Source organism: Heliangelus exortis, chromosome 8 (assembly GCF_036169615.1).
Source record: "Heliangelus exortis chromosome 8, bHelExo1.hap1, whole genome shotgun sequence".
Taxonomy (NCBI): Eukaryota; Metazoa; Chordata; class Aves; order Apodiformes; family Trochilidae; genus Heliangelus; species Heliangelus exortis.
Genome location: NC_092429.1, coordinates 19993691 through 20021391, shown reverse-complemented (window position 1 = coordinate 20021391; position 27701 = coordinate 19993691). Strand labels below are relative to the sequence as shown.

The 27701-nt window shown below is 36.8% G+C and overlaps 1 protein-coding gene across 4 annotated transcripts in view; it reads left to right on the top strand.

Moving 5' to 3' along the window:
* The first annotated feature begins 324 nt into the window (after nucleotides 1–324).
* Nucleotides 325–27701, top strand: part of COL11A1 (collagen type XI alpha 1 chain) — a 136432-nt gene continuing 109055 nt past the window's right edge. For all 4 annotated transcript variants that reach the window (XR_011727150.1, XM_071750960.1, XM_071750961.1 and 1 more), the window contains exons 1-4: nucleotides 325–968; nucleotides 17019–17186; nucleotides 19851–20064; nucleotides 22345–22507. Coding sequence is in view for 3 of the 4 variants with exons in the window: in XM_071750960.1 (XP_071607061.1) it covers nucleotides 857–968; nucleotides 17019–17186; nucleotides 19851–20064; nucleotides 22345–22507 (657 nt within the window). In the remaining variant the exon portion in view is untranslated. The remainder of the gene's footprint in view (nucleotides 969–17018; nucleotides 17187–19850; nucleotides 20065–22344; nucleotides 22508–27701) is intronic.

The following is a 27701-nucleotide window of genomic DNA, read 5'->3' as shown; positions in this document are numbered from 1 at the left end:
TGCGCCCGGGAGCGGGTTTGAGGTGGTCAAGTCCCCGGGGTCGGACCTGCCACCACACCCACGCCAGCAGGCAGATTTTCGGGATGCCCGAAGGGACACCCTGCAGCAGGCCCTCACCTCAGCGCCCCAGTTCCTCTAACGCATTTCTCCCCTCAATCATTCCCCTCTCCTCCCCACCCGGCGTCCCCCACCCCCGCTTCCCTCCCGTCCCCCGAGTCCATCCCCGCTTTGATGGGAGCCGCAACTCCGAGACTGCAACTGCGCACGCGCCGTGGTGCGGGGCCCGCTGTGGTGCGGAGGGGCGCGCGGGGGGCGGCGGTGGGACTGAGGGAGGTTCGGCGACCCAGTGCCGGTAAATCCCGGCGCAGTCTCCCGCTCTGCTCCCATCCTGAAGCTCCCCCAGAGGGTAAGGGAGGGCCGGAGGTACCGCGAATGGCCGAAGGCCGCCGAGTGGCCGGTGTCCCGCCTCCGGGGCGGAGGGCGGTGCCGTGGCCGGCCGGGGGAGCCGTGCGATTGGCCTCTGCCCGGCGGCTGGCTTGTCAGTGGGCTCTAGGGGTGGCCCTGGGAGCCTCTCGCCCAGCCCTCTGACGGGATGAAGCCTTTAGGGGGCGCTCTTTGCATTTTGACTGAAGCCCCTCACCTCCCTCAGTCTGAAGGCAGGGCATCGGGGAGGACGGGTCGGAAGGACCTGCACAAGGCCGGGCAGAGAGGGAGGGGTTTGTGAGAGAGAAAAACCCCTCTTGGCATACCACGTATGGCTCTATAGGAAAAGTAATCTCTGGGAATATAGTGGAAAGGACGGAGCCGGTATAAACTGAAGGCGCCCGGGTTTAATTCACACTTGTGGGTGCCTAACATGGAGATGCAGAGATGGTCCACAAGGTGGAAAACGAGACGATGGCCCTGGGACTCGGCTGTAATTGTGCTCGTCACCTGCGTTATCCTCCGGGCTGCAGAGGTCAAGGGAGGTAAGAAAGCAATGGGGAGCCGGGGAGTCCATTCGCCTCTCTCCTTCTCTTGGGGAAAAGGACCCAGGGCACGGCTGTGGGCGCTTTTCAGAGGAAACATGTCAGAGCGGCTCCTGATGCGAAAAGTCGAGAGAAGGCGCGGAGGCGCTTGGGGCCGTCTCGAGGCGCGGAGACCCGCTGGGAGCCCCCGGCAGCGGGGCAGGAGACGTCTGTCCCAGGTGCCGCGGAGGGATCGGCTCTCGTTCAGCCTCAGTGCTAGATTTTGGATGTGGCACTAGTGCAGTAAAGGGGATGCACTGGCGGGGTGAGAAGATGAAAGAAATACTTGTTGAACCGAGTGGTTTCTTCTCTTTCACCGCTAGTTTTGTGGAGTGTGTGTCTGATTTTTAGTTTTGTTGAGTTTACGGAGTCCTTACTATGCTAATGTTCACCAAGAGAACCTAAATGGAGCGACAAGCGTCTACCTTCTCAGAGGGGCGAGGGAAAGAGGAAAAAGGGAAAGTTGTGGGGTGGAGACTGGGAGGTGGAGGCTCTCCGCTCTGATTTTCGCTATTTTTTTTTTTTTATTATTATTATTTTTTTATTATTTTTTTTTTTTCTTCCTTCTTTTCTCCCTTGAGGAGAAAATACATTTGAAGGGCCCTTTGCCAGCCGTTGAGAGCACAGCTCCTCCCGGCAGCGGCGCCCCGCAGGTGGTGTGCGCAGCGCCGGGCCTGGGATGCACTGGTGGGGGTCGGGGTGGGGGACTCGGGGGGCTCGGCCTGACGGTCGCTGCGGTCCACATGGGCAGTGTCGGCGCCGGGTCTCCTTCCGAAACTTCCTTCCCATTTATCAGCCTCCCCGTGAGGATCGAGTGGTCCTTTAGGCGACCGTGGACCTACTGGGCAGGGAGGGTACAGCCCGCGGGAACGAGAGCCAGGCAGCTGCGCGGCAGCTTCAGCAGAAAGGAATCGCTGCCCCCCTCAGCACCACCTCTCTCGTCCCCCACACTTCTCCGCTCCGCACTTCTCCCCGGCACAGCTCAGCTCTCGGCATTCCGCCGCTCTGTCCCATCCGGGCGCCGGCGAGGCCCTCCGGCTTTTTTGAGATGTGCTCGAACATTCGCGGAGCTGCAGTGCATAATCGCCGTGGCGGGAGCGCTTTACCCTCCTACCGAGGGTGCAAATTTTGCCTCTTTCCCCCTCCCTGCATCCCTCCCTCCCACCGGAGCCCCAGGGACCATCTATGGTCCAATCTGGCCTGGCCTGAAGTTTTTATTTTTTCTGTGGGTCTGACATCAACGAGGGGCTTAATTCTCGGCAAGAAAGGTTTAATTTTTATGTAATGGCTATTTTATGGAGGTGTTTCTGGATCTGAAATCCCACTTCATGAGTCATCAGGCGTTCTAGAGGGAGCACAGGGAGGTGATCAGTTTCCATTCAAGCCCTTCATACCTAGGCACAACCTTGACGGTATCAGATCAGTCAGGGCTTCTGCCCCCTGCTGGCATCATTTCTGACAGGGATTGGGAAGGGTCAAATTTCATTCCAGTTGCAATTCCACAGACTCCAGTGGAGTTACACCCAGATTGAATTAACCTCGAAGACGTTAAAGGACTTGTCTCCTCGTTATTATGTAGAAACCAAGTTTCTTTGGGAAGCAATAGTGTTCACAATAAGCATGGTGCATTTCTTATGCCACTTCTCATGTGACCATTCACAGTAGAAGTGACTTAATTAAGTAGGATTTCTACAGATTGTCTTTACATTATGGGTTGGATGAGAATTAAAAGTTAACAGAGATTTTAATCCTAGGCCGCCCAGAAAAAATCAACTGAATTTATCTGGTACTTAACTGAGATAGCAACATTAGCAGAGTAATCTGGTTTTGGTAATTATTAAAAATGAAAAAGCTGTGTTAAAAATGTTTTCCTCTGGTCTTCTGTACAAAGGACATTTCAGAAACATAAAACTGCAGGCTCTGTGTAGGTGCATGCTGAAAAGAACTTAGTTCTTGAACTTCTCTGAAAATTGCTTAGAAGCTACAGGAAGCTGTGTGTTTAAGGCTTCATCTGTTATTGAAGTCAGTAAGAGTTTTTCCATTAACTACAGAGGGAGTAGAATTCGACCTAATTTTCCTAATGGAGTAGAAGGAAGATATTTCTGAATCATCTTTTATGTACTCTAATTCTGTTTAAAGTAGTTAAAAGATAAAATGGGACATAATTATTCACATTTGAAAGTAGGAGAGGGAAAATACCAAGGAATAACATAAAATAGCATACTACAGCAGCTCAAAAGTATAATTAAATAAAAATGCTGGGTAAAATAAGAATCATTGCCCTTATAAACTGTGTTACATTAAATCCTATGTTATTCAATTGCTTTATTTCTCAAACTATCCATATGTAAAGAAAATTACATGGTGTATTCATATGAAGTGTTAATCATATAGCTGTGACTTTTTAAGACAGCAGAATACCGTCCATGTACAGAAACCTCAAAAGATTCCTAAAATTCCTGTTTTCCAAGCCTCTTTATTTAACACATAAAAAAAAAAAAAAAAAAAAAAAAAAAAAAGAGAGAGAAGTATGAGGTGCTTTTCATAGGACCAAGAAAGGCACTGTGAAGATCTGAATGTGCTCCTGAGTTATTTCTTCTTTAGTCAGAAAAAGTTACAGAAGTGAGAAGCAACTGAATGGCACAACTAGTGACTGTGTCAGCTCACTGCCGCCAGCTCTTAAGGAGCTCTTTTTAGAAAACATTTTTCCTTTATGAGTTGGCTAAAGTAAACAATTTTCAGTTTTTTAAAAGACATCCTTTGATTTCCTTTCCCTTTCCTCACCTTTAATACTAAATCTCTTGGTAATGTATTTGGAATGAATAAACTCATTTAGACAAAATGGCATGGCTTCAACACTATAAAATTTTTTTTTGTAAGGGCCTGGCATCAATGCACTATTGTGATGCTGATTTAAATTTCATGAGCAAGAAATGAAAAATCAATCTTTTTCTTATTTATAAACTTTTTCAAGAAAATGAAAATCCAGTTCTTAGTCTGTGTGCAAAAAGATTTAAGAGTCCTTACTGAATACCAGGCTGTGAAGCTATATATAGAAAACACACTTCGGAATTTATGTGTAAGTAGCAAGTAGATTTGTTTTTAATATAGCATAGATACTTTATACAGTCATCTTAGGAAATACAAAGGTTGCTTGTGCTTCCCACACACAGGTTTGGAAACTAGTGGTCAAAAGGAATGCAAACTGGGCTCACTAGTGATGGCAAAAGGAGAGTTTTCTTTGTGGGTATACACTTAATACTGTTACTTATTTGTAGTTGCTCTAGTAAGTTACAGTGGGAAAATACTGATCTTTTTCTTTAATGAAAACTGTTAATGTATCCAGCTAGTCTGAACCTGTACAAAAAGATGTTTTAAACTAGAAAAGTTTTAATCTCTTCTCAGAACTGATAGTGATGCAAACGATTTCAACTGATCAATTAACTTGCAAGGTTTTCAAGGTTCCTTTAGAGTGAAATAGTCTTGTATGTTAGTTTTAGTTTAACAAAATGCCATTGATCTTCAGAAACAGGGGCTTCTGATATTAAATGTTCATCAGATGACCAAAAGTGATTTAATCAAAGGATCATTTCACTAGATTCAGCTAGTGGTCTTTGCTGAAGTTTTTCTGAGTCTCAGGGTTCAGCAGGTGAAGTGGTTCAGTCTTCCAGTTTAGTGCAAGAGACACCTGTGTGTGTATATGTCCAGTTTGCTTTACAGTTTAGTTTTGGGGTCTTTTAAATTGGTTTTGAGATAAAATTGTTTCACTTCAGCAGCAGACACATGACACAGAAAAATGACTGGGATTTGTTTTAGATTCTCTAGAGAGAATTCTAGTGAATCTTTGCATTTATTAGAAGGAGACTTCACAAGAATCCCAGAAAGGACCATTCAGGCTTCAGGAAACTGTCTTTTTACTAGCTTTCAAGAAAAGAAATTTCTCAACTTCATTTTTATGTATATATTAACAGATGTAAATGTATATAAATAGATGTAGAATGCCCACAAATATTGAGTGCTTTTTTGGATTTAAATAATGTCTGTGCCTAGCACCTATTATTGGAATGTCACTAGAAAAAAATAACTTGTAATATTAAACCTTTCTGGATGCTTGGGTACGTAATTCTATCAAGGTTGCATCGTAGTAAAAAAACCCTATGACATTACTACTAAAGTGAAGTTATACCTAAAACAAACTGGGGCAATTCTCTCCCAAATTTGTTTTGTACAGTGGTGAACAGTAGGGTTTCCATCTGCCAGCAAGATTAGGAAGCTGCTTTTCTTTTCTTTGTAGAGCTCTCTACTTGTTTTCAGAAGAAATCCTTCCAGTACTGGTTAATTTATCATTGTTCTAAGTATTTGTTGATAATAGAGGAGAATAAATTAAGCAGAACTTGGGACAAATCTCTAAAGTGCTAAGAATGCAGAGTGTCATGCAGTGATAAAAATTTGCCCTATGGATGGACACAATAGAGAGCAGGGGCTTAAAAGGAATTAGGTGAGCACATGTGCCTGTTGCAAGGGTTTATAACTGTACTATTCTCTTAAATACTACGTTTACAGACTGTAAATGTGAGGATTAATTGTTGGCCCTGTTATTAAAATAGTAGTAGCACCTGGCAGAACTTTAATTATTTTAGCACATTATCACACATTAGGGATTGTAAAACCTTTGCAAATTCTAGGTCTGGGACTTCACTGTATGTCAGAGTGTTAATGCATGCAGTATGTGAAACAGAAGTTATTTGGCAGAGCTGATGTTATGGAAGTAAAGTGATTTCTACAAAGTGAATTGAAAGATGTCTTGTAAAATATGATTTTAAAAATTAAGATCCTGATCCTGCTATTAATTAACTATGTCACTGACAGCTATGGTATGAGTTAACTTAGTTATGAGTCGTAGCATGGTAATATTGTTAAAGTACTGCTGTATTCCTAAGTTTTACCTGCTCAGTTCCTTATCTATGTATTTATTCAAATTATTTTAGTACTCTGATAGGTTATTGTATAGATTATTCATAGTTTGAAAAAAAAATTCAAGGTTTTACAACCTTTCTGTCTGCTTTGGTGAAATTTCTGCTAGTAGCAGTTGGATATAGAATTGGGTCTGATACCTTCACATTGCTCGCAAAAGGGAGGTAATACCTTTAACATCACTTAGTACAGTGAGTTTTTAATTGTTTTTCTCCCAAATTAAATAGGCTTACTTTAAATGGCACCATTTGTAAATTTTGTCCTTAGCTGTGTTTTGCTTTTTTTCTGTTGTTATAGCTGAAAAGTATTCAAATGTTGCACACTGAAAACTCTTATTTGTTAGAAGATATTTTTGATGGTATTATTTCTGAGTTAATACCTTGATTGACAAAGCTTTTAAGTGAGCTTAATTTCTTTCATGTTTAATTGCCAAAGGAACACATTGTCTCTTGCTGTAGCGGGGACCATTTTTAGTTCATGGGTTTTTTTAGATATGGTAATAGAGACAGGATACTCCAAGAATTTAATACTTGTTTTACTGATTTTCACAGTTGAAAGTTCTGTCTCTACAAAAACAACTTTTTGAATCTTTAGCAGAGGTCTCAGCATAGACAATTGGACTGCGTTTTTAATATAATCTGCTATGGTATAAAAAAGGAATAATTGCACAGAAATATAGAGACAGTTGTTAAAATATTGTAAACTGATGGATAAGTACAGGTCTTTGCCAGCTGCTGAGCTAACACAATCTTTTGTGGGTAACAAGTGAAACATTTTATGGAATCAGGATCAGGTCTTTATTGTCTGCTTGTAGTCAGTGTTGCTGAACAAGTGATGAAAGTACAGCCTACCTAGTCTGAAAGGTTTTAAGTAAAAAAACATCACAATTTGTGGTAAAATATATAAAGCAAATATGAAAAGTCTGTCTCAAAATCTTATTAAAGATCTGACTGTGTAGCTGCATATAGACAAGTTTTCCACTGGTTTCTGTATGGGCTTTGAGCGTTTTTTCTGGTGTTTGTTTTTCTTTTTCCCTGTATGAGTGTTTGAGATTGGTCTTTAAAATAAGATATAGTTAGCAGTTGATGGGTATCAAATTTTTGCCCCGTATATGCACAGACTGTCTTTATTGTCTTTGAAATACTATTACACATTTAGTAGATTTTGCAGCATAAGGAGTCAGTGAAAGATTTCCAAATAACTGGTGTGGAAACAGAAGCAGCCAGTTCTGAGCAGTTTCACTCAAGTTCTTTCTTGGTGACACAGTCAGTGCTGCATGCATCTGGATAATCTCTAGTTCTTGTAATCATGAAATATGAAAGCACAATAATAACACCTTCTGAAAATGTCAGCAGCCAAGATCCCCATTAACTAATTAATCTAAAAGCTAAAATGTAAGAAAATGTATAAAACAAAATGATCTAGAAGTTTCTCTCTATAAATATATACATGGGCAATATATATTCAGTTAATATAAAAATTTTGTATTTAGGTACCAAGAAAAAAACTACAACAAATAGCTTGATTTTCAGGATCACTATGTAATTAGTTTAGGAAGCTTAATCAATTTCATTTTTGAACTTGGAAGATGCTCTGTAAGTCAGTTTTGCAGCCCACAAAACAGAGTTCATATTACCTAGTTCTGTAAAGTTCTTTGGTTAACATCTATGAAAGAAACTGGAACCTTCACAAAGGAGGCTGCAGAACCAATGTTTTTGAAGCTTACTCCCATAACAGTCTTCTGTTACATGTCTGGGCTCAGTTGAGAGTTGGGAGGCAGGCAAGTTTCACACTGCCAATCCCAAAAGCCTATGAGAAAGTGCAGATCTGCCCTAAAGCTAGAGTAGGAAATGCTAAGGGTGGAAGAGTGTCTCAACCTTTTCTGGTGCTCAGACACTTATGGCAGAACTGGAGAGAACCATTGCTTGGGGTACAGAGACTGCAGCCTGCAGTGGAAAGGCATCAGAATCCTTTCTAAGAACTGGAAAGTCATTGAAGCATTTTGGACATAACATGCTTTTGAATTCTCGCTCTTGGATTTTTACTCCTGTATTAACAGGATGAAGAACACAGTAAAATAATAAGTACAGATAATAATAATTATGTATATTTCTGTTTTAAGAACAAAAATACTCCTACCAAATTAGAAATTGATTTCCAGTAATAGATGGGTCTTCTACTGTGCCCTGAAGGTCGACAGACTAACAGTTTCGTAAATCCAGATTCTAATTCTGCTTTTAAAGACTTCCTTATTGATAATTTGGCAAAGTGACATCATTTATTACTCTTTCAGCTCTAACAAACTTAGGTCTAGCCAGTAAACTAAACTGCTTGCTAAATGTTGATAGAATCAGAAACTGGACTAATAATGGGAGAAGGAATGCAAGGAAGGGAGAAGTTGCTGAATCAGCTTGACATGGTATCTAAAATAAGCCTACACAGAAGAACTTCGACACAATCTGTATTTATTACTGTTTTTTGTTTATTATTTGCGTTTTTAAAACAAAGCAAACAAACCAGCAAAAAAACCCTCAAAACCCCAACAAAAACAAAATGAAAAAAACAACAAAACAAAATGAAAAAAAACCAACCCAAAACTAAAACTAAACCACAATACAACAAACCAAACCAACCAACCAGCCAAAACCAAAACCCAGAAGAACCCTCACAAAACATTTATTCCTTTTTCTGGTCTGGTAGTTCTGTTCTGAGTGGTCAACCGCAGAAGCTGAAGACTAGTTGGCTCGTCATATGAGTTCTTGTTTATGAAAATATTTACACCTCTTACATTCATTAAGCTTTAGACAGTCTAATAATGTCAGAAACTTTCATAATGGTAGTTTTTTATCTTTACCCCACTATGGAATACATGGAGTGTCCTTGGAATAAGCACGTACAGTTGTGGAGACTGAAAATTTTAAGCAGAGTAAATAAACTATATAATGGTAGACTGTTATGCCTTTAATAGGCAACATAGTTTCAGAAAGCTGTGGAGAAGCCAATACCTTCTATTTAAGTTCCTAAATATATAGCTAGAAACCTAACCATAGATACCCTATTTTAAAAGTCTTGAACACAAATACAAAGAATCCCTTCATCAGTATCCACCAAATATGCGCATTTTAGCCTCCCAGGGTATAATAGTTTCTATTCTTTACATGATCTGTCAGAGTGAAATAAGACTGGACTGAACTTAGAAAAAACTCCCCATGTAGAATTGAAGATTAATTTTTCAGCACTCCTAAGTTTTAGTTTTGCAGTGGTTCCATTGGAACAGATTACTGGCAGAATGAAGCATATTTTTATGGAAAAATATGAAGTAAAATAATAGGAACTTAGAAACATCAGTCTTCCTAAATTTCTCAAATAGTTCTTTTTACTGGTGAAAATTAAGTGCTTTTCTACCCTATGGTTGTATCTCACCAGTTATGAGTTATTGATTTTAACTCTTACAGACTGTGGAGTCTTCACTGATAAATTTCACTTTCACATTAATTAGAAGAAGGGCATTGCTGAAGAATTATGATAACTCTAGAAGTTATCTGTTTATTAAATCTGAAAAATGTATAATACTTTATAATGTTTTTTATATAGTACTGTTTATTATATCTGAAAAAGGAAAAGCCACAGTTCCAAAGTTATTAACAATATGGAGAAGAGTTGCACACTCAGTTTGCTAAGGTAGATCTATAATGTAAAGAATACTGTCTCTGTTTTCCCCTCGAGTTTTGTTACTGTTTGCATTTAAAGTATGCCCCCCAGCATGTAATGTGGGGCCATCTTGTAAATTATGTATGGCAAAATGGCCTTTAAATAGGGAAGGATCATTGTGTCTGAGCTCTCTCATAAAATTAAGAAACTAAGATTGAGGAGTTACCATACTAAAATATAAAAAGGATTTCAAATTATATGCTTTATTAGGTGTCTGAACAGAAAAAAAAATATTTCAGTCTAAATGAGTCATCCCCTGAACACTTTCTTATGGGAAGTTGCCTCCACAGTCACTTTCCTGTCCATCCTGCAGAATTTCACTTTGAGGCCTTCCTTCTGAAAATACAGATGACTGTTTCCTCCATATACCCATTCTACAATAAAAGTCTGTTTTGAACTATTTAGTCCTTGGCCACTAGCACCTTTAACTGCTGCTAAAAATGCTTCACTGAATTGCTTCACAATTCATAGAAAGAGAGAAGATTTAATGTTTGGTATAGTCTATCTAAAAAGTTTCAGGACTATGTTTGTTTCTCACTGCAGCCTCTAAGTGGCTTTCAGCATGTTTTGTGTAGAAGAAAACTCAAGGTTTGGGAAATTCTAGGTAAGGACAGTTTTCCATTATGACTTCCTTGGTTATCTCTCAAATTCACTTAAAAGATCTCTCAATTCAACTAATAATATATTTTCAATCTGCATATTTTGACTCTACTGAGGACCATGCAATCCGCTGCTACTGTGCATCTCAGCATTTCATGTATTATTCGGATCTTAAGAGGTCAAACATTTACCTATACTATTGCTGTAAATTAACTGCTTGGGGTGTCACAGGACACAACATTCTACTTACATGAAAAAAATACAGCTTTATTGTCAGTGTATGTTAATGGCCTAACATGAACATACCTAACATTTACATTAATGTCACTGTCTAGATTGATTTGAGTAAAATTGTGTGATTTAAGTAAACTTGATATAGAAAACTTCTTTTGGTTTTGGCCCATCTCTACACTTGGTCAGTAGCTAAAAATTAGTACAAAAGCATCTGTTGTGAATCAAAACATTTTCATAAATGCAAAGTCATTAAAATAAAGATAATTAGCCTTCAGTGGGATTGTAGGTAGAAGGATAATGTGTATAGATTTTATCTTTTTATTCAAAATAATTGCTGATGGTGTAATCTCAAATGGTAATGCCCTGTTGATCCATCTTTTTTTGTGTTTATTTTTGATGGGCTTTATCACAATGCAGAATTTTAATGGTGGCAGCTGATGCACAAAGGAGAAATTTTATTGGTTCTCATTAAGATACCAATTTTCCACAATCTTAGTTACAGATAGGATACTGTCTGTACATAAACTGAGAAGATAGGAATAAAGACTATTTAGTTAGCTTCAGCAGTTAAAAAAATATGTTAGGAACAGGACCTGACCATTCCAATGCAGATTTTCTTGCATCTGATACAACTTGTCCGTGTCTTATAATGTATATCCTTTTACCTGAAGTTATGTGGTCATATGCAAGAAGCATCCCTGTAGGGAGTTATGGAAATGCTAAGTATTTATATTGAAACAAAGGTCATCGTTAAGGCAAGGAGGCTTGATATTACATATTGAGTAAGTCATCAGGACAGACTGTCCAAAGGACTTCAGTTTCTTTATTGTTGTGGAACTTCTCAGTCCCTCTTTTCTTGGATATCATAACTTGCATTGTTATGGTACTGGTGAGCCTCCTCCATGGGCAGTTTCCACCAAGAGAAAGGGAGAGGCACATTATGTAATAGATTCCATACATCAGGAAGTTGAGGTGAAGGAAGTCCTCTGATCTTGTATGATAAATGCTGGTTATATTTATAACATTATAACATATCAGAAATGAATCTGCTGTTTTCACCAGCTTCTACTTAATTCCAGATAAAGTCGCACTGAATAATTGTAGTAGTTGTTGGGCCTAATGCAATATAAAAGAATCAGAGTTTGATCCCTATGTGTAATATCAAAATCAGTATTAATAGAATGATAAATTACAGATTTTATTTCAATTTAGAGATTGTCAAATGAAATGAAAGCTATGGTGTTTTAAACTGTGAAGATATGATCAGAATGTCTAGATTTTTACAGAGGTCCTTTACCAATCTATAAATGCAGTTTAAAAAATATATATTTTTAACAAATGTGTTTTTTTCATTGAATAAAATGCATTGTCATAGCCTTTAAAATACATGTATCATTGTATATTTAAGAAATATGGGCTTGGGAATGCTAATCAAAATTTGAAGTAAATTTTTAAATGCATTTTCCTCCTTTCCAATCAAAAAGAAAACATATGAAGTGTTCCTCATCTAGTTCACTTCTGCTGTTCTGTCCTGACCTAGAAGTGTAAAAGTGGCATCTAGCATCCACTTTACAACTACGTAACTCCACTGAATCCTTTTAATTTCCAGTAAAGATACGCTGACAGAAGTTAGGGGTTTTTGTTTTGTTTTATATATTTTTTTCTCTTTATAATTAATATGCTTTCACATGTATTTTAATACAATTGAAATCAGCTTACATTTTAAGCTTCTGCCAATCCGTCTCCACCCCTCCCTCTGATTTCTACTTAGTTCCTATGTAATGATGCTATAGGTAAAGCAAAAGAAGCTAAAATACCACTTTGGAGTTAAATTTACTATTAAATGCTACAGACCAAATCCATACCACTATAAACATTGAAAGCTCATTGGGTGAATGGATGTACTTCAGTAATATCACAGTACTGAAGACCATATTTGACTACAATTTTAAATTTTGCAAGTTACAAGTTATTTCAAGTTTTAAGGTATCACACCACTAAATTTTTTTGTGCTTTACCTTCTTTATTTTTGAAAACCAGGAACTAGCACTGGAGCTAAATGATTAGCAATTTGATATCTTTGAAAGGCAGTAGGATGATCAGGCTCCTGGCTCTCACAGTTCTGTTTTCTAAAGAAATATTTTTAAGAATTTTCCTTTGCTGTTCCAGAAATCCCAGCACTTTTAAACCCTTCTTTGGCTACAATTGTATAGTCTGCTAGAGGCACTGAAAGTCTCACAGATTTCTGAAGTTTTTTTGAATCATTTGAATTATCTGAACATTTTGAATATGCTGTTAACCTTTGCACTATAACATCTGGTGAGAAAAATGATCCCCTGCAGTTGATTCTCTATCAGTGGAAAAGTAGCATCATGGAAACTTGCTTTTTTATAGTAGACTGAAAGTCAGGAGAGCTTAGTAGGAAAAATGCTGGTGTACATATTCTTCTTTTCAAAAGGCTATCTTGTGGCCACCTCTGGCCTGCAGGAGGTGGCCCTCAAGCAGCAGCGCAATGTAGCCATAAACATCTGCAATGTAGTGACCCACTTTCAGGGTCTGGATCTTATATTTTGGAAAGTTTGTGATGACAAACAGGGCTGAGTTTTCAAAGATGATGTCTGAGTTTCATAAGGAGAATTAACTGCACACAAGAACTGTTTGCGTGATGCTTATTTTTGGTTGCTTCCTTGCCATCCTAAATCATAGTACCAAATTGGAGGAATGTAAAAGCTGGTTGATTAAACAGAAACTTGGAATTTTCTAGTGACTGGTTCTACATCACTGGTTTACCTTATTTTAAGTACTATAAAAACAGCCATCTGTTACCAGAAAAAAGAATATGGCAGTTCCTTCAATATAGGAGTAACTTTAGAATGGTGTGTAATACCTATCAAAAATAAATATAGTCAGTAATTAACACAGAGGTAAGACCAATATTTTAGATTTTGCACACTATTTAAACTTTACTTTTGAGGATGTGCTGGCTGACTGGAAAAGGTGAAATATATCCCCATTTTTGAAAAGGGAAAAGTAAAGACCCATGGAAATACAGGGCCGTCAATCTCACCTCTGTGCCCAGCAAGGTCATGGATCAGATGGTCTTGAAGGCTTTGCTAAGGCCCACAGAAAATGTGGAGGTGGTTGGTGGCAACCAGAGTGGCTTGACCAGGGGCAAATTGTTCCTGGCAAATTTGCTGGCCTTTTACGATGTTGGTGGTCACACTGTTGGTGGGCAAGGAGAAAACAACGGACGTCATCTACCCAGACTTGAGCAAAGCATTCAGCACTGCCTCAGGTGACATCCTGGTCCCTAAATTGGAAAGATCTGAATTCCATGGATGGACCACTTTGTGAATAAGGAATTGGCTAGATGGTTACACTCAAACAGTCAATATCTTAGTGGTCAACAGCTCAATGTTCAAACTGAGACCGGTGATAAGTGGCATTCCTCAGGGATCAGTACTGGGACTGGTGCTGTTTAACATTTTTGTCAGTGACATGGACAGTGGAATTGAGTGCACTCTCAGCAAGTTTGCTGTTGACACCAAGCTGCATGGTTTGGTCAATGTGCTGAAGGGAAGGGAGGCCATCCAGAGGAACCCATGCTAACCTCACAAAGTTCATTAAGGTCATGTGCAAGGTCCTGCACTTGGGATAATGCAATCCCAAGCACAATGGCAGGTTAGTCAGAGAATGGATTGAGAACAATAAGGAGGAAAAGGACCTGGGGGTATTGATAGCTGAGAAGCTCATCATGAGCCAGTAAAGTACTCTTGCTGCCCAGAAAGCCAACCATGGTCTCCATCAAAAGAAGCGTGGCCAGCAGGTCAAGAGAAGTGATTCTCCCTCTCTTTTCCACTCTCTTGAGACCCCACATGGACTATTGTGTCCAGTTCTAGAGCCCCCAACACAGGAGGGATAGGTAACTGTTTAAGCAAGTCCAGAGGAGGGCTGCAAAGATGATCAAAGGGCTGGAACCCCTCTCCTATGGAAACAGACTGAGAAAATTGGTGTTATTCATCCTGGAGAAGAGAGGCTTCACTACCTACTGGGCTTTCGGTACCTGAAGGGGGCCTACAGGAAAGCTGGGGATGGACTTCTTATAAGAGCACATAGCAACTGACTGAGGGGAATGGTTTTAAGCTGGAAGAGGGTAGATTTAGATTAGATATTAGGAAGAATTTATTTCCTGTGAGGGTGGTGAGACACTGGTATAGGTGTCCCAGGGAAATTGTGGATGCCCCCTCCCTGTCAATTTTCAAGACTAGATTGGATGTGTGTTTGAGCTGCCTGCGCTGATGGGAGGTGTCCCTGCTTATGCAGGGGAGTTAGAACTAGAATATTTTTAAGGTCCCTTACAACCCAAACTATATGATTCTGTGATGCTTGAATATAATTTTTTGAATCTGCAGGACATGGTAAATACTGTAGCTGTCATTGAAGATGTGTTAGTTTGTAGCAAACATTGTCTACCTGGTTTATATTTTATAATACAAATAACTGGAAAGAATGAGAAATCAGGAAATGAGAAGTTGCATGACCTGAAAAAAATTAAAGAAGCTCACAAGCATTTTCTTGTCAATATATATTTAAGACAGAATAAGGTTTGTGCATTGTAAGCTGATTGATAAAACATTAGGGTTTTTTTTTAAAGACTGTACTTGGTGTTATTCTAAGATAGGTTTAACCACAATATTGAGATCTTTGTATTTGGAAAGACCTAAGATGTCTAGGAAGCACTGGTTAAACTTCATACCTGTTATAGACAGTGAAAATACTAAAGTGACTTCTGAGGTACTGCAGTTGCAAAAAATAGTAACACTGCCTAGAATTGTATAAATAAGTAAGAAAAGAAGGCTGTTTTCAGGAGTGGTTGCAGTTAGAGTATCGCTTTCTCTATATTTTTACACTCTCTTTGTTGACAAAGATTTGTTCAAGTAGTTGAATATCCACACACAGTGGAATTTGGACCTTAAGTTGATATTTGTTGACACTTAAGATGAATACTAACAGAAAATAAATTAGCTAATGTTAATGCCACAGTGCAGTTCAAGGACATGAAAAAGGGTCAGACATACTAAATATGCTTATCAACCTTAACAGTGAAAGTAACGTAAAACTCTGTCTTTCTGGATAAAGTGCTCATGAGTTTGCCAGTATAAAAACAGCATAATAGTCCAAAAGAAAAAATTGTCTCTGAAAAGTCTTTTTACAGATGTGGTCTGTAGGGAGTATCATAATGAGCACCTTAATTTTTTTCTAAGAGAAAAAGGCAACCTATGTTCTCACACTGGCTCTGTTGAAGTGCTTGTCCATTCAGTAGTTGGCCCTTTTGTTCTGGTGAACCTTCATGGATTAAAACCTTGTTGTTGATATGTGTATATTCATATATGAGCACATATGTTGGGGGGGGGGAGGCAACCTTAGGGGTTTGGCGCGAAGTCAAAGATGAGTCCGCACAGAGGTATGATTGATGCTTCGAGAGTTTATTATGTACAAAACCCATTTAGATGCTGTTTCAGTGTCCACGCCCTCTCCACCGCACTCCAAAACTACCTGCTACAGGTCACCCGGTGCCATTCACGTGCAGCAAAAGTGAATCCTATTGGTGCAGGGGTGGGAGCCACTTGTTTTTCACTTCGTGCCTCCTCCTAATCTAGCATCCAGGACAGGGTGTCCTTGTAACCCTGATCAGTCTCAAACATGGGGTTGTGCATACAGCAGCGCAGCACACCCCAGCCTTTCAAGCCATCCCCCTACACACATACACAAAACCTTCTATCAATATCGGTGATATTGATAGATATCAGTAGCAACTCTGGATTTCAGGTTTGAACTGTTAGACACTGAGCATAAATGCACCTGGTTGTACTTGGGTTATAAAGTACAAAACAAGGCTATTTCAATTTAACTTGGAAAGCATGAAAGACTGTGATTCAGTGCATTTAGTCTTAGCTGGCAAAGCAGGTATATTTTTCTAATCAGTTAAGAAATGAGATTAGCTTCTTCCCTATAACTTTGTGTTTGAGAAAGAAATAATATATAATCCAAATATATTTTAATATCATCAACAGATGAGTTTGTGATAGCAGATTATCAATAACTGAATGCTTCTGAAATTTTTGTGCGAACTTTTAAAAACAGTTCCCCTTCTTGGGAGTCACCCATTAAAATAATGTTTTGTAAGTTTCAGTTACCAATTTTCTTTGCATTTGGGAAGCAATGGTTTTCAGTAATTTGTACTTCAGTAATCTGAAAATCTGTTCATTACTGGTACACTGGATGGGTTGAACTCTTACATATTTAAAATTAATTATCCTGTTAAAATAGTACTCAGGTGTAGGAGTAATGTTCAATAAATCAAAATGCGATGGAGCTACTGCTATGACTACACACACTCTTTTGCAATTAAATGAATATCCTTCTTAATAGGCTGCATTCTGTAGAGATGCAGGATGAGTAATTTCTTTTTTATATTTTCTTCTTTGTCAGCTGAACCCGTTGATGTGCTGAAAGCATTAGAATTCCACAATTCACCCGAAGGAGTGTCAAGAACAGCAGGATTTTGCACAAACAGAAGGGGTTCAAAAGGATCAGATGTTGCCTATAGAGTTTCAAAAACTGCACAGCTGAGTGCCCCAACAAAGCAGCTCTACCCAGGTATGATTGAAAAGCTATTACTTCGGTAAATTACCTTACTGCCTATGCTTTTACGGTATCTGAAGCACCACATGTAGTCCATCAGCAGTACTACAAAACGCCTCTGTTATCCCTTGAGTTGAGCCTCCATACGAACGACAGGATGTGCTCTTGACCTATGAAGTGAATCATTTTTCATTGGCTTGTGTCAACAGCAGAATTGGCCTTTAAGTCATATGACCTTTCATTATGCTATCTGATGGAAAACTCTTTTGGTGGTTTGGCAAGTATCCTCCAGTTTCAGTAGTCCATTTAAAAGCATGACTTTCTGGAGCAGTAGGAATTTTGAGTGTAGCACTGTGGCATTGTTTCGTTTCCGTGGGCATGACAAAACAAAAAATTTAAATAAGCATTCAGATACAATGGGATAGAAGAATAAACTGACTTGGAATCACTGAGGTTATTATGGGGCTGACTTCCTTTTGAATCTTGTGAAACAGGCATCCTCTTCCCACCGCATCTTCCCACCCTCTTCCCACCATTCATCCTCTCGGAGATTATTCTGAATGACTTTTGGGTGATCACATCCCTTTTTCTTAGGGGAAAACTGCTCTTTGGCAGTGGGAAAACTAAAGATGATATCCAAAACAGGACCAGTTTGTGACCATATGCTAGAACTAATCAGGAAGTATAGGTATTTTTTTAGCTATTGTAGCTCAAAGGGAGCTATGAATGGGAAAAGCTGGGAGAATCAACATCTCTGTCTTTTAACAGTGGATCTAATAATATTTACTAACAGAATAATATCACTGACTGGAAGGAATTGTGTAAATGTGAAGATAACTGCTTAAATTTTCCTTGTTCAATGTGCATATATGCCTCTAGTTATCTTTTACAAAAGCATATAGGAATGGCAACTCAGATGCACACAAAATTTTTCTGGTGATTTTTATTGTAATTTTTTGGTTTTGTTTAAATAGAACCAAAACAATAAACAAGAAATTTAAAATAGGTGAGAAGACTTTGATAACTATTCCAGTTATGTGTTCAAGAACATATACATAGCAATAACTATAATAAAGTTTTACATCTTAGAATGTAATTAATTTTTTACTTTTTCAATCAAAAGTGTGTTTGGAGGAAATTTACTTATAATTGCACAGTGTAGCTGCAAGATAAAACATTTGGGAATATTATGTCATAGCCATGATAATGGAAACTACTTACCTGAGGCACGTTACTGATTTTCAGTAATGTCTTAGAAAGCTCTCAAATTTTTCTTTTATAGGATGTTATTATTTGGAAGAGCACATAGCCAGGCTAGCTTAACTAGTGTCACCTGCCTTAAGCATTTTCAACATACCTTTCAGATTAACAGTGCAGACAGGGCACTGTTCAGTGCTTTTAAAAAACTTTATTTGGCTTTTGTTGACAGTTATCTTTCTTCTTTTTATGTCATCTTATGTCAGTTATGTTTACTGTGACATTAGAAGGTATAATGTACACTTTGATTCAACCTCTGACCTGTCAGCTTTCCTTTGACATAACAAAGCTTGACCAAAGGCTCAAAAGAGTAAACGAAATGCTTCCTATTTTTTGATCTTTGATCCCTTCAAAATAAAATGTCAAAAAAAGCCTTACATCATCTATATTACTACAGTGTTTCAACAACATTCTAAAAAAAAAAAAAAATCTAAGGCACATAAAACAAAGTTGCAGATAGTAAGTGTTAGACCATCTGGTTTAGAAGAGTAGTATGTCATTTAAAGAGCATGTATTTTAGCTAGATTTTACACATTTTTTTTCTGAAGACATAATGCCATGAATCGCTTGTCTTCATGGAAGACTCTACAAAATCCTGAAAGAGTTTTACCACAAGACCTACCTCAGAAACAATCATATTTTCTCCACTGGAAGAAGCAAATCCCAAATAATTTTTGATTTTGAAGTCTTACATATGTTTATTAATTAGAAAAAATGTTATTTATATCATATTAATACTTATTGGATTATATTATTAAAATATTTAAGACTTTCACGTCATATGAAATGCACTTTTGCCACCAGATTCAACAGGAGCTGTACAAACCTCAGGCTTTTTTTTATAAACAAATTATATCCATTTTTAATTTTGTTTCTTCTTCTTAGAAAACCTCTGTAAATGTTGAAACAATTATTAATATATATTAATAGATATTAATATATAATTATTAATACCTCAAAGAGAAAGCATCAGGGAATAAATGAAAATTAAATGTTCTTTGATTTTGCCTAAAGCTCCTATTAAATAAAACTAGTTTCATATTTTTTTTAATGTTATGCACAGTATTATTAAAGAAAGACTCAAATACATATTCTGAGATACTAAAGGATAATGAAGTACCTGGAAATATTTTCTATTATACAGATACTTATTTTGTTTAGTGAAATTGTAATGCACAATTTTAAACTAGAAGATTGATAGAAAAAAGATTAATAGAAAAAAATAATTTCAGAAATTAGAGTAAGAACAGGAAGAAAAACAGGGATAAAAACTTTTCCTAGTGTCATTTTTTAAAATTATTTTTTGAGAATTAAAAAAAAAATAACCCAACAGTTTTTATGTGCTTATGGAAAAATGTAAACCTTTAAAGAACAGTTTCATCTTTTCTGAATTTGTAACTGTGTACATTACCTTATTCACAGGTGGAGATTTCCCAGAAGATTTTTCAATATTAATGACAGTAAAACCTAAAAAGGGTATCCAGTCCTTCCTTCTGTCAATCTACAATGAGCAAGGAATTCAGCAAGTGGGTGTTGAAGTTGGTAGATCCCCTGTCTTCCTGTTTGAAGACCAAAATGGAAAACCTGCCCCAGAAGACTATCCTCTTTTCAGAACAGTCAACATTGCTGATGGCAAGTAAGTATTAAATTTTAAGATAAAAAATTGTACTGCAGACCACAATGTAAGCGGTTATGTTCTTCACAAACAGTTGTCTTAAATATTTAAACAAATCAATAACAATTTCCAGCTAGTTGGACTGCTGTGGTACAAAACTGAAGAATCTTTGCAGCAAAATACAGTTCCAACTTCAAGTGTTATATACAACTACAAATAAAGCCAAGCCAGCTTTCTTATTTGCCATTTCTATACATCAATAGAGAAGAATCATCACAGAAGTTAAACCCACCAAAACTAAACCTATTAGGATTCTTCCTGTGAAATATATAGAGAAGCTGTTTTCAAAAAGACTCAAGGATAGAAGGGCTGTCCAGTCAGAAGGTGATAAACAGAGTGAAGACGAGTTGACAAGACAGCATAGAATTTTTCCTATCCTGAACCAAAACAGCAGATAAATAAGATGTATTGAGTTGTCTATATATAAGGAAGTCAGGGAAGAATAAACTGGAAAGTTATTCTGAAGTGTCGCAAGGATCTATACAGCACCCTCAGTAGAGGCAATTAATCTCAAACACCTGTTAGTTCATTATTGTAGTTGTTATTTATTTGTACCTAACTTACCTTTTTATGAATGCAATCATTCTCTGGGAATTTGCTTGTAAATTCTTCCAAAGGCTTTTAATTTATTTGCTACGGTCCAGGGAGAACAGCCACAGTCTTCAGAGATACGCAAAATGAAATATTATTACAGAAAAAGAAAACATATAAGTAGAGAAGGAAGGCCAAAAAATCAGCTATAATGAAGATTTTTTATAAAGTATCAAAGGATAAAAAAAAAAAGAAATAAGTAATTGTCTTCTAGCCCAGATAAAGATTTCTTAGATAAAGAAAATTTTGTTGTTGTTCATTTACTTTTTCTAAATAACAACATGGATTTCAGGATTTCACCTAAAATGTTGATGAACTGATAAAAATGAAGAAATTAAAAAGAAACTTGGTTTGGTAGAATTTCCTGGAGTGAGATTATACAGCTTCTAAATCAAATTAAATCAATCCTATTCCTAAAAGAAGAAGTATGTTCCAGTTACTGGAAATAGTAATAAGTGAGATAAACAATACAAGAACAATACAAGAGATTAATTTTAATCCTATTTTAGGAATAGGGTTATATATCTCCACATTGAGCTATGTTTTCATGATTTCATCTTATACATGCTTTCAAAAGGTAAGATGAAAAATTTCTTCAGATTCTGCTATTTTATAAAGGAACTAGGACAAAAATCTTCATCTCAACATGAGTTATAATTAAAAAGTGTAAACAGTGTAATGTGCCTGAGGATGCATGGACACTTTGCTTTTATAATGATAATGTTTAACCACGTTCCAGAGAAAATACGGAATTAGAGTTCTGTCTCAGGGATACTGTTTAACAGTCAGGTTGCATTAGCTCTGACGTGTTCTTTTTGATATACAGAAGCTCTTTGTAACAATAATCTAAACTGTCTCTCTGATTTAGACAATCTTATTTCCACAAATGCCAACTAAAATAATTTTATTCCGGCTTTTTTCTTACCAGTCACTAATATGACATACTTTGACACTTTTTGCCCTGGTCTATCAAAGATTCTTTGATGTTTTGTTCCATATTAAGCTACAGAGTGGCTTGCTTTTACTGTTTGATAGTTTAGTTGTCATAACAAAGAGAGCCACTAAATTAATGTGGTCTGTTATGATAACAAAATCTCATAAAGAACGTTGCATAGTTGGGCAAACAGTACAAAACTTTACTCTCAGATGTGAAAAGAACATGGTAAAGTTTTGGTGATTGATCACAGAGCAAATAGTAATATAGTAAATAACAAAGTATAAACTGCTGGATTAAATATATTTGCACAAGTAGTTCCTTATATAATCTGGAAAATCAAACCCATTCATAAGAAGAAAATTGCCTGTCAGACTGTTCAATCTTATGAAATGTAAACAGTGCACTTGGGTCTAATTTGGGTTTACTAATATTCTCTGAGTAAAAGCTTCGGAGGTGATGACGTTGAACTTCATCTTATATAGAATACTTATAATGAGCTATGGATCTGATTCCTCTGTACTAAGAGCCATATGTATTGGCTAGTCAAAACATTATGTCCACTTGTGTATAAATGAAAGAAGGAAATAAATGGAGACATTCAATATTTTCTTTGTGACCTGATTGGTGCACAATCTGCAATAAACTGTCTTGGTAAGAAAACAATGACTTAGCTTAAAAATCATACCTTTCTTAAAATTATGTTTTTTTAATAGGTGGCATCGAGTAGCTATTAGTCTGGAGAAAAAAAGTGTTACAATGATTGTTGACTGTAACAAAAAAACTACTAAGCCACTGGCTAGAAGTGACAGAACAATTGTGGACACCAATGGCATCACTGTCTTTGGAACCAGGATTCTGGATGAAGAATTTTTTGAGGTAAAGATCAATACTGAACAAATGGAACTGAGTGATTTTGTGTTAAGTGCTTAATGCAAGTCAGAATAATTTCTTTAGGGCAGAACCTGGTCTAATGTAGTAACTTGGATTTTTAGAGTGTTTCTATTTTTGGAAGATACGAAACACCGTTATTTAACTCATATTATATCTGGAAGGGGCTTGCTTTTCTTTTTTTTTTCTGCCTAAAATTGAGATACCTGAGATATTTAAGATAATTAATCTGGGAAAGTTGGATAGCAGGACACTAAGTAATTTTAATTCTGTCTCTCTTAAACATTTACAGGTATTGTGCATGCTACCCGTATTTTAGAGAGAGGGGAGAAGGATCTGGAAAGTTTTCTGTGTAATATAAATCTCTTATATTGTTTATCCCACTTATTACTCTTTCCAGTAAGTGGAACATACTTTGGCAATAAGGATATATGTTTCCATCACTTACTGGCCAAGAAGTACATACAGAAAGGGTGAAATGCCTCTAAGGAAGTATAGGACTGCCAATCATGAGGCCTCTCTAGGTAGAATCCTTATGTCAACCATTATTTTTACAGGCTAATAATGAAGCTTCTTTAAATCTACACTATTAAGTTTCCTTTTTAATGTTGTTATACAACAGTCAAAAATGTTAAATTTAAATTAAAACTGAAAAAAAAGAGAATACAGACCAGTAAGTAATTTATATACTGAACATTTGTGCTCCATAAATGTTCAGAGTTAAATGTCCTAACTTTAAGCAGAGTTTAAGCAGATTGAGAAGCTATGAATTTTGAGTGTAACACTGGCATTGTTATCTTTCTTTTCCATGGACATGACAAAACTTGAGACTTTTGAATGGGATGATTTAATGTGTCAACCAGTATGGTATGATTGGAATTCACAGCTTAATTTATCTGTAGTCTCCAATACAGCCTGCACGTCTAAGGGACATTATCTTCCATTTGAAGATGAATTCCACAGATGCCATATTTCACAGATGAAGTGGTGTGGGACAAGGATTTTTGGTCTCCGCGTGGGATAGTTACTTTCAATTTTCAATTGTTTTTCTTTATTAGGGCAGAAAACAAGTTCCATGATACATGTGTTTGGCAATAAATGGTCAAAATTTGTGTAATATGAATATACATAAGTAAAAATAATTCAGAAAAAAAAAAAAAGAAAATTAGATAAGCTGATATTTGGTTAGTGTTTTACAGGTGTTTTTAGAATCTAAAAGATTGCCCAGAAATGTGGGCAAGACACCCAGGTTTGTTCTTGCTAAGTTTGTAACCACTGTAAAAGTTGCCAAGGAGAGAAGTGCATAATAACTGAATAATCGGTGTTTGGCTTGTACTCAGTGATATTGCCAACTAAAAAGATGTGTCTGGAGTTTCAGAGGTGCTGAAATGGATGTACAAGGCTGTTTGGAAATAAGTACTGTGGTTGATGACTCCTGCTTGAAGAGAGATAATTGATCTTAATCATTTGCACTGAGTAACACATTGAATAAAAGAGAAGCATTCTAGGGGGCTTTTATCTCAGTTTTTGACTACTATTTGACAATGAATTTTTTTTTTTTTTGAAATTTTTCTTAATATCCAATCTTATCCTCCCTTGGTGCAACTTAATGCCATTTCCTCCTATTCTGTTGCTTTTCATGTGGGAGAAGAGATACCCAGCTCACTGATACCTCCTTTCATGTAATTGTGGAGAGCAATAAGGTCTCTCCTCAACCTCCTCATCTCTGAAGTAAAGAAACCCAGCTACCTTGGCCAATTCCCATAAGACTTGTGCTCCAATACCTGCTCTTTTGCTTTTCTTTAGGCATGCAAAGAAATCATACAGCTGTCTGTAAAGTCAGTTCACAGGCTGTATCTTGATGTTCAGCACTGAGAACAACAGCATTTCTGCCACTTGTAACATCGCTGTACATTTCTGTATTCCTTCAGTGATTAGGTTTTCTTTATTTAGAACTCTCTAAGACAGATTTTCCCTATGACAGTTGATGTCTTTATTAGCTTACATGTAGGAAGCACATAAAAAGAAATGCCTAAGTGTATAAGTGACCTGTTGGATTTTGCAGCATATTGTATCCATTCATCAGAAAGGTTTGCTTTTCTCTTGTGTAGTAATGATGGTTTTAGTCATGGTGAGCCAATGATTTGATCACAGGAACTGTGGAGCACTCTTCAATCTCCTTAAACTGAATGGAAATTACGAACCCGTAGATAAATATAATGAAGTCTTAGGCTTCAGTGACCTACTAGTTGAAGGTGCCAGAGTTTTTTCTGGTCCTGAGCCATTCATACAGCATAACACAACTACACAAAAACCAGCACTGACAGTCTCAGCACTGTAGGCAATTAGGTAGTTCCTTTTCCCTTAGAGAGCACATCTAAGCCTGTAATTAGTTCTTGTATTCTCACATGAGTCATAAAGAAATATTGCTGCACAACATTATCCTGACCTCATGACAAACTGATTGTATCTTTGGAAAAAATAATTACTTCTTCAGTCATTTTGCTCTAATATATTTGCATGGATCATCCATTTAGAATCCCTACAACAAATCTTGCTCTTACGAAAAATATTTCACACTTTAAAATACTGTTATATCACAAAGGATAAAATATTATTCTTTCTGTGTTACTGTAAATTTTGAATACAGCAAAATTTAATGAAATTAAATTCTTGGCCAAATTCTTGTTCTTTTTTTCCATTCCTGATATTAACTTCTGTTTTCTAGGCAGTTCTCTCAGCTTTGTTCAGATTCTGGCACTCTGACTGTGGCCAACAGAAAAATATATTGTAGTACACTGGGGAATTTTAAATGCACACATCTTAGTCAGTTTGACATGACTGCTTTGGTATGACTTTCCTGTGCTGGTGATCAATAATGTCTAAGTATTCTAGGTGTCCAGAGATCAGGTAGATCACCACTGAAAGGAGGAAAGGGCTAATTAGTGTCTTAAGAGCATTATTTGCTGTCTGTATATTCACAAACATGGTATTACTGGTTAAGTTCACCGACTAGTGCTAAAGCTGAGAGGCAATTTTTAGTAATGCTCTCAGAAAGTTATTCTGGTTTTGCTTTAAAATCAAGAAAAATAAAATCATAAGTATTTTTCCACATCTTGTTTTATATGAGAAGATTCTAATTTGCAGTTGTCTGCTGCTCATTGCTGAATGTAATTGCTAATAAGAGGTTTTATGATATTGTGCTCAGTTAAGAGGGAAATCAATATGGTGTTACAAACAAGATATTGAATGCAAGCAAGCATTAAGCATCAGGTACGTACAAATGCTTGAGAGGCAAATGATAAACTGTGAATGTGTCTTTAATAAAACTACGCTGTCTGTATTAATAACTACCAAATTATGAAACCTTCATTTGCAATTCTAAGCACTTGCTCACTAAAGTGGATCTATTAATATCAGTGAGACAATTTGTGAATGGTTATTTATGAAAGACTGACAGTGTACCTCAAACTTTCACATAAGTAATCTGAAATTTTATATATTATATATATTATATATTATATATATTATATATTATATATTATATATTATATATTATATATTATATATTATATATTATATATTGTATTTTCCGTGTTTTCAAATACATAGTGCAAGAAGGGTTGGTTTGCAAGTGCTTGCTTCAAAGAAGGGAATTACTAAAATGACATAACAAAATTAAAAAAAAAAAAAAAAAGAAGAAGTTGCTCAGATACTAGTACATGGCACCTAGAAAAAGAATTTCGAATTGTAATGTTTTTAGCTTAAATGTTTGTTAAATAGCAGGGATCTTTTTATTCTTTGTCAGCTTTAAGGATTTTTCAGTCCTCATCTAGTACTGTTGGTGTGAACAATACAACAGTTATTTGTAATAACTATTTTATAAGTCAATAAGTAACAGACCCTTTACACAGATATTTCCCTATAGAGATTTTTTCCTTTAGAATTCTCATCAGACCAATACAATGATTTTTAGGCACTATGCAGTAAATAACTGTAACAAGGCAAAACCTCATGTATATAAGACTCTCATTTAAAGCCAATGAAAACTTTAACTGCACACAATTTATGACATTAAATCCTTGCAGATTCTTGTTAATAAACAGTATCAGTTTCGATACTGTGCATTATCCTATTTACATGAGAAAAGCATTTACACACTTATATGCAACATAGGATTCCTTTCAATAGTCTGAGTGAGCGACTAAAGGTGGAGTGGTAGTACCTTCACCCCATATGATTTAGTTTATAGATCCCTTCAGATGAATTACCATCCCTCACACATCTGTAAGCATGGGAAGTCCAAGTCATTTATCTATCCAAGCCATTCATCTATATGCATACTCCATGAAGAAGGATGGGAAGAGCTTTTACTGACTGACCAAAATTGCTTTATGGATAGAGTAGAATAAGGAAGCTTGACCAAGGGCTCATAGTGTGAATGATGTGTCTTCAGTATCCTGTTTCATACTATCCTCTTGAGTTGTGCTACTGTCTAACGCAGAGAGAGACAAAATGGTTCCCATTGTAATTGTTAGTGTCCCACTGAATCTTTAGTGTGGGTCAGACCAAAAGTAATGTTTAAAACAAATGGGACAGAAACAAACTAGTTTCCAGGCAAAAATATTTAGAAGTAACCTCATAACTGTCAACACCAGAGAAGTGGCCAACTTGCAGCACTGTGTGGAAAAAAAGAACCCTCAAAAACAAAAACAAAGAGTCACATCCAATAAACAGTCTTTCCATTTCAGAGGCACCTGATATAAATCCAGCATTTTTACAAGAGCTTTCTATTTGCTTCATCTTGCTTTTTTTTTTTATCTGAAAGAATGTTTTTTGTTTTTTTATTGTTTTGTAGTATTTCCAAACTTATGCTCAGTGAAAAAAAAAGTAAATAAATCTGTTTCCTTTATTTCCCTCCTTATTTATGAAAGCAAGAAGGGAGAAAAAGAGAGCAAAGCTCTGGTAGTTCACTGGAGTTCAGGTTCACTTTCAGGGAATAAACCCATGAAACGAAGGAATGGTCATTTATCTGTTTGTAATTACATTTAAAATTAACAGCCTGGGCTCAAAAAATACTGCCTGTTATTTTAGCTCCAGCAAATTTTAAAATAGGATTTATGATTACCTTATTTAGTATTGTGTGTGATACATTTAAATTTAATGAACAGGTTTAAAGAAT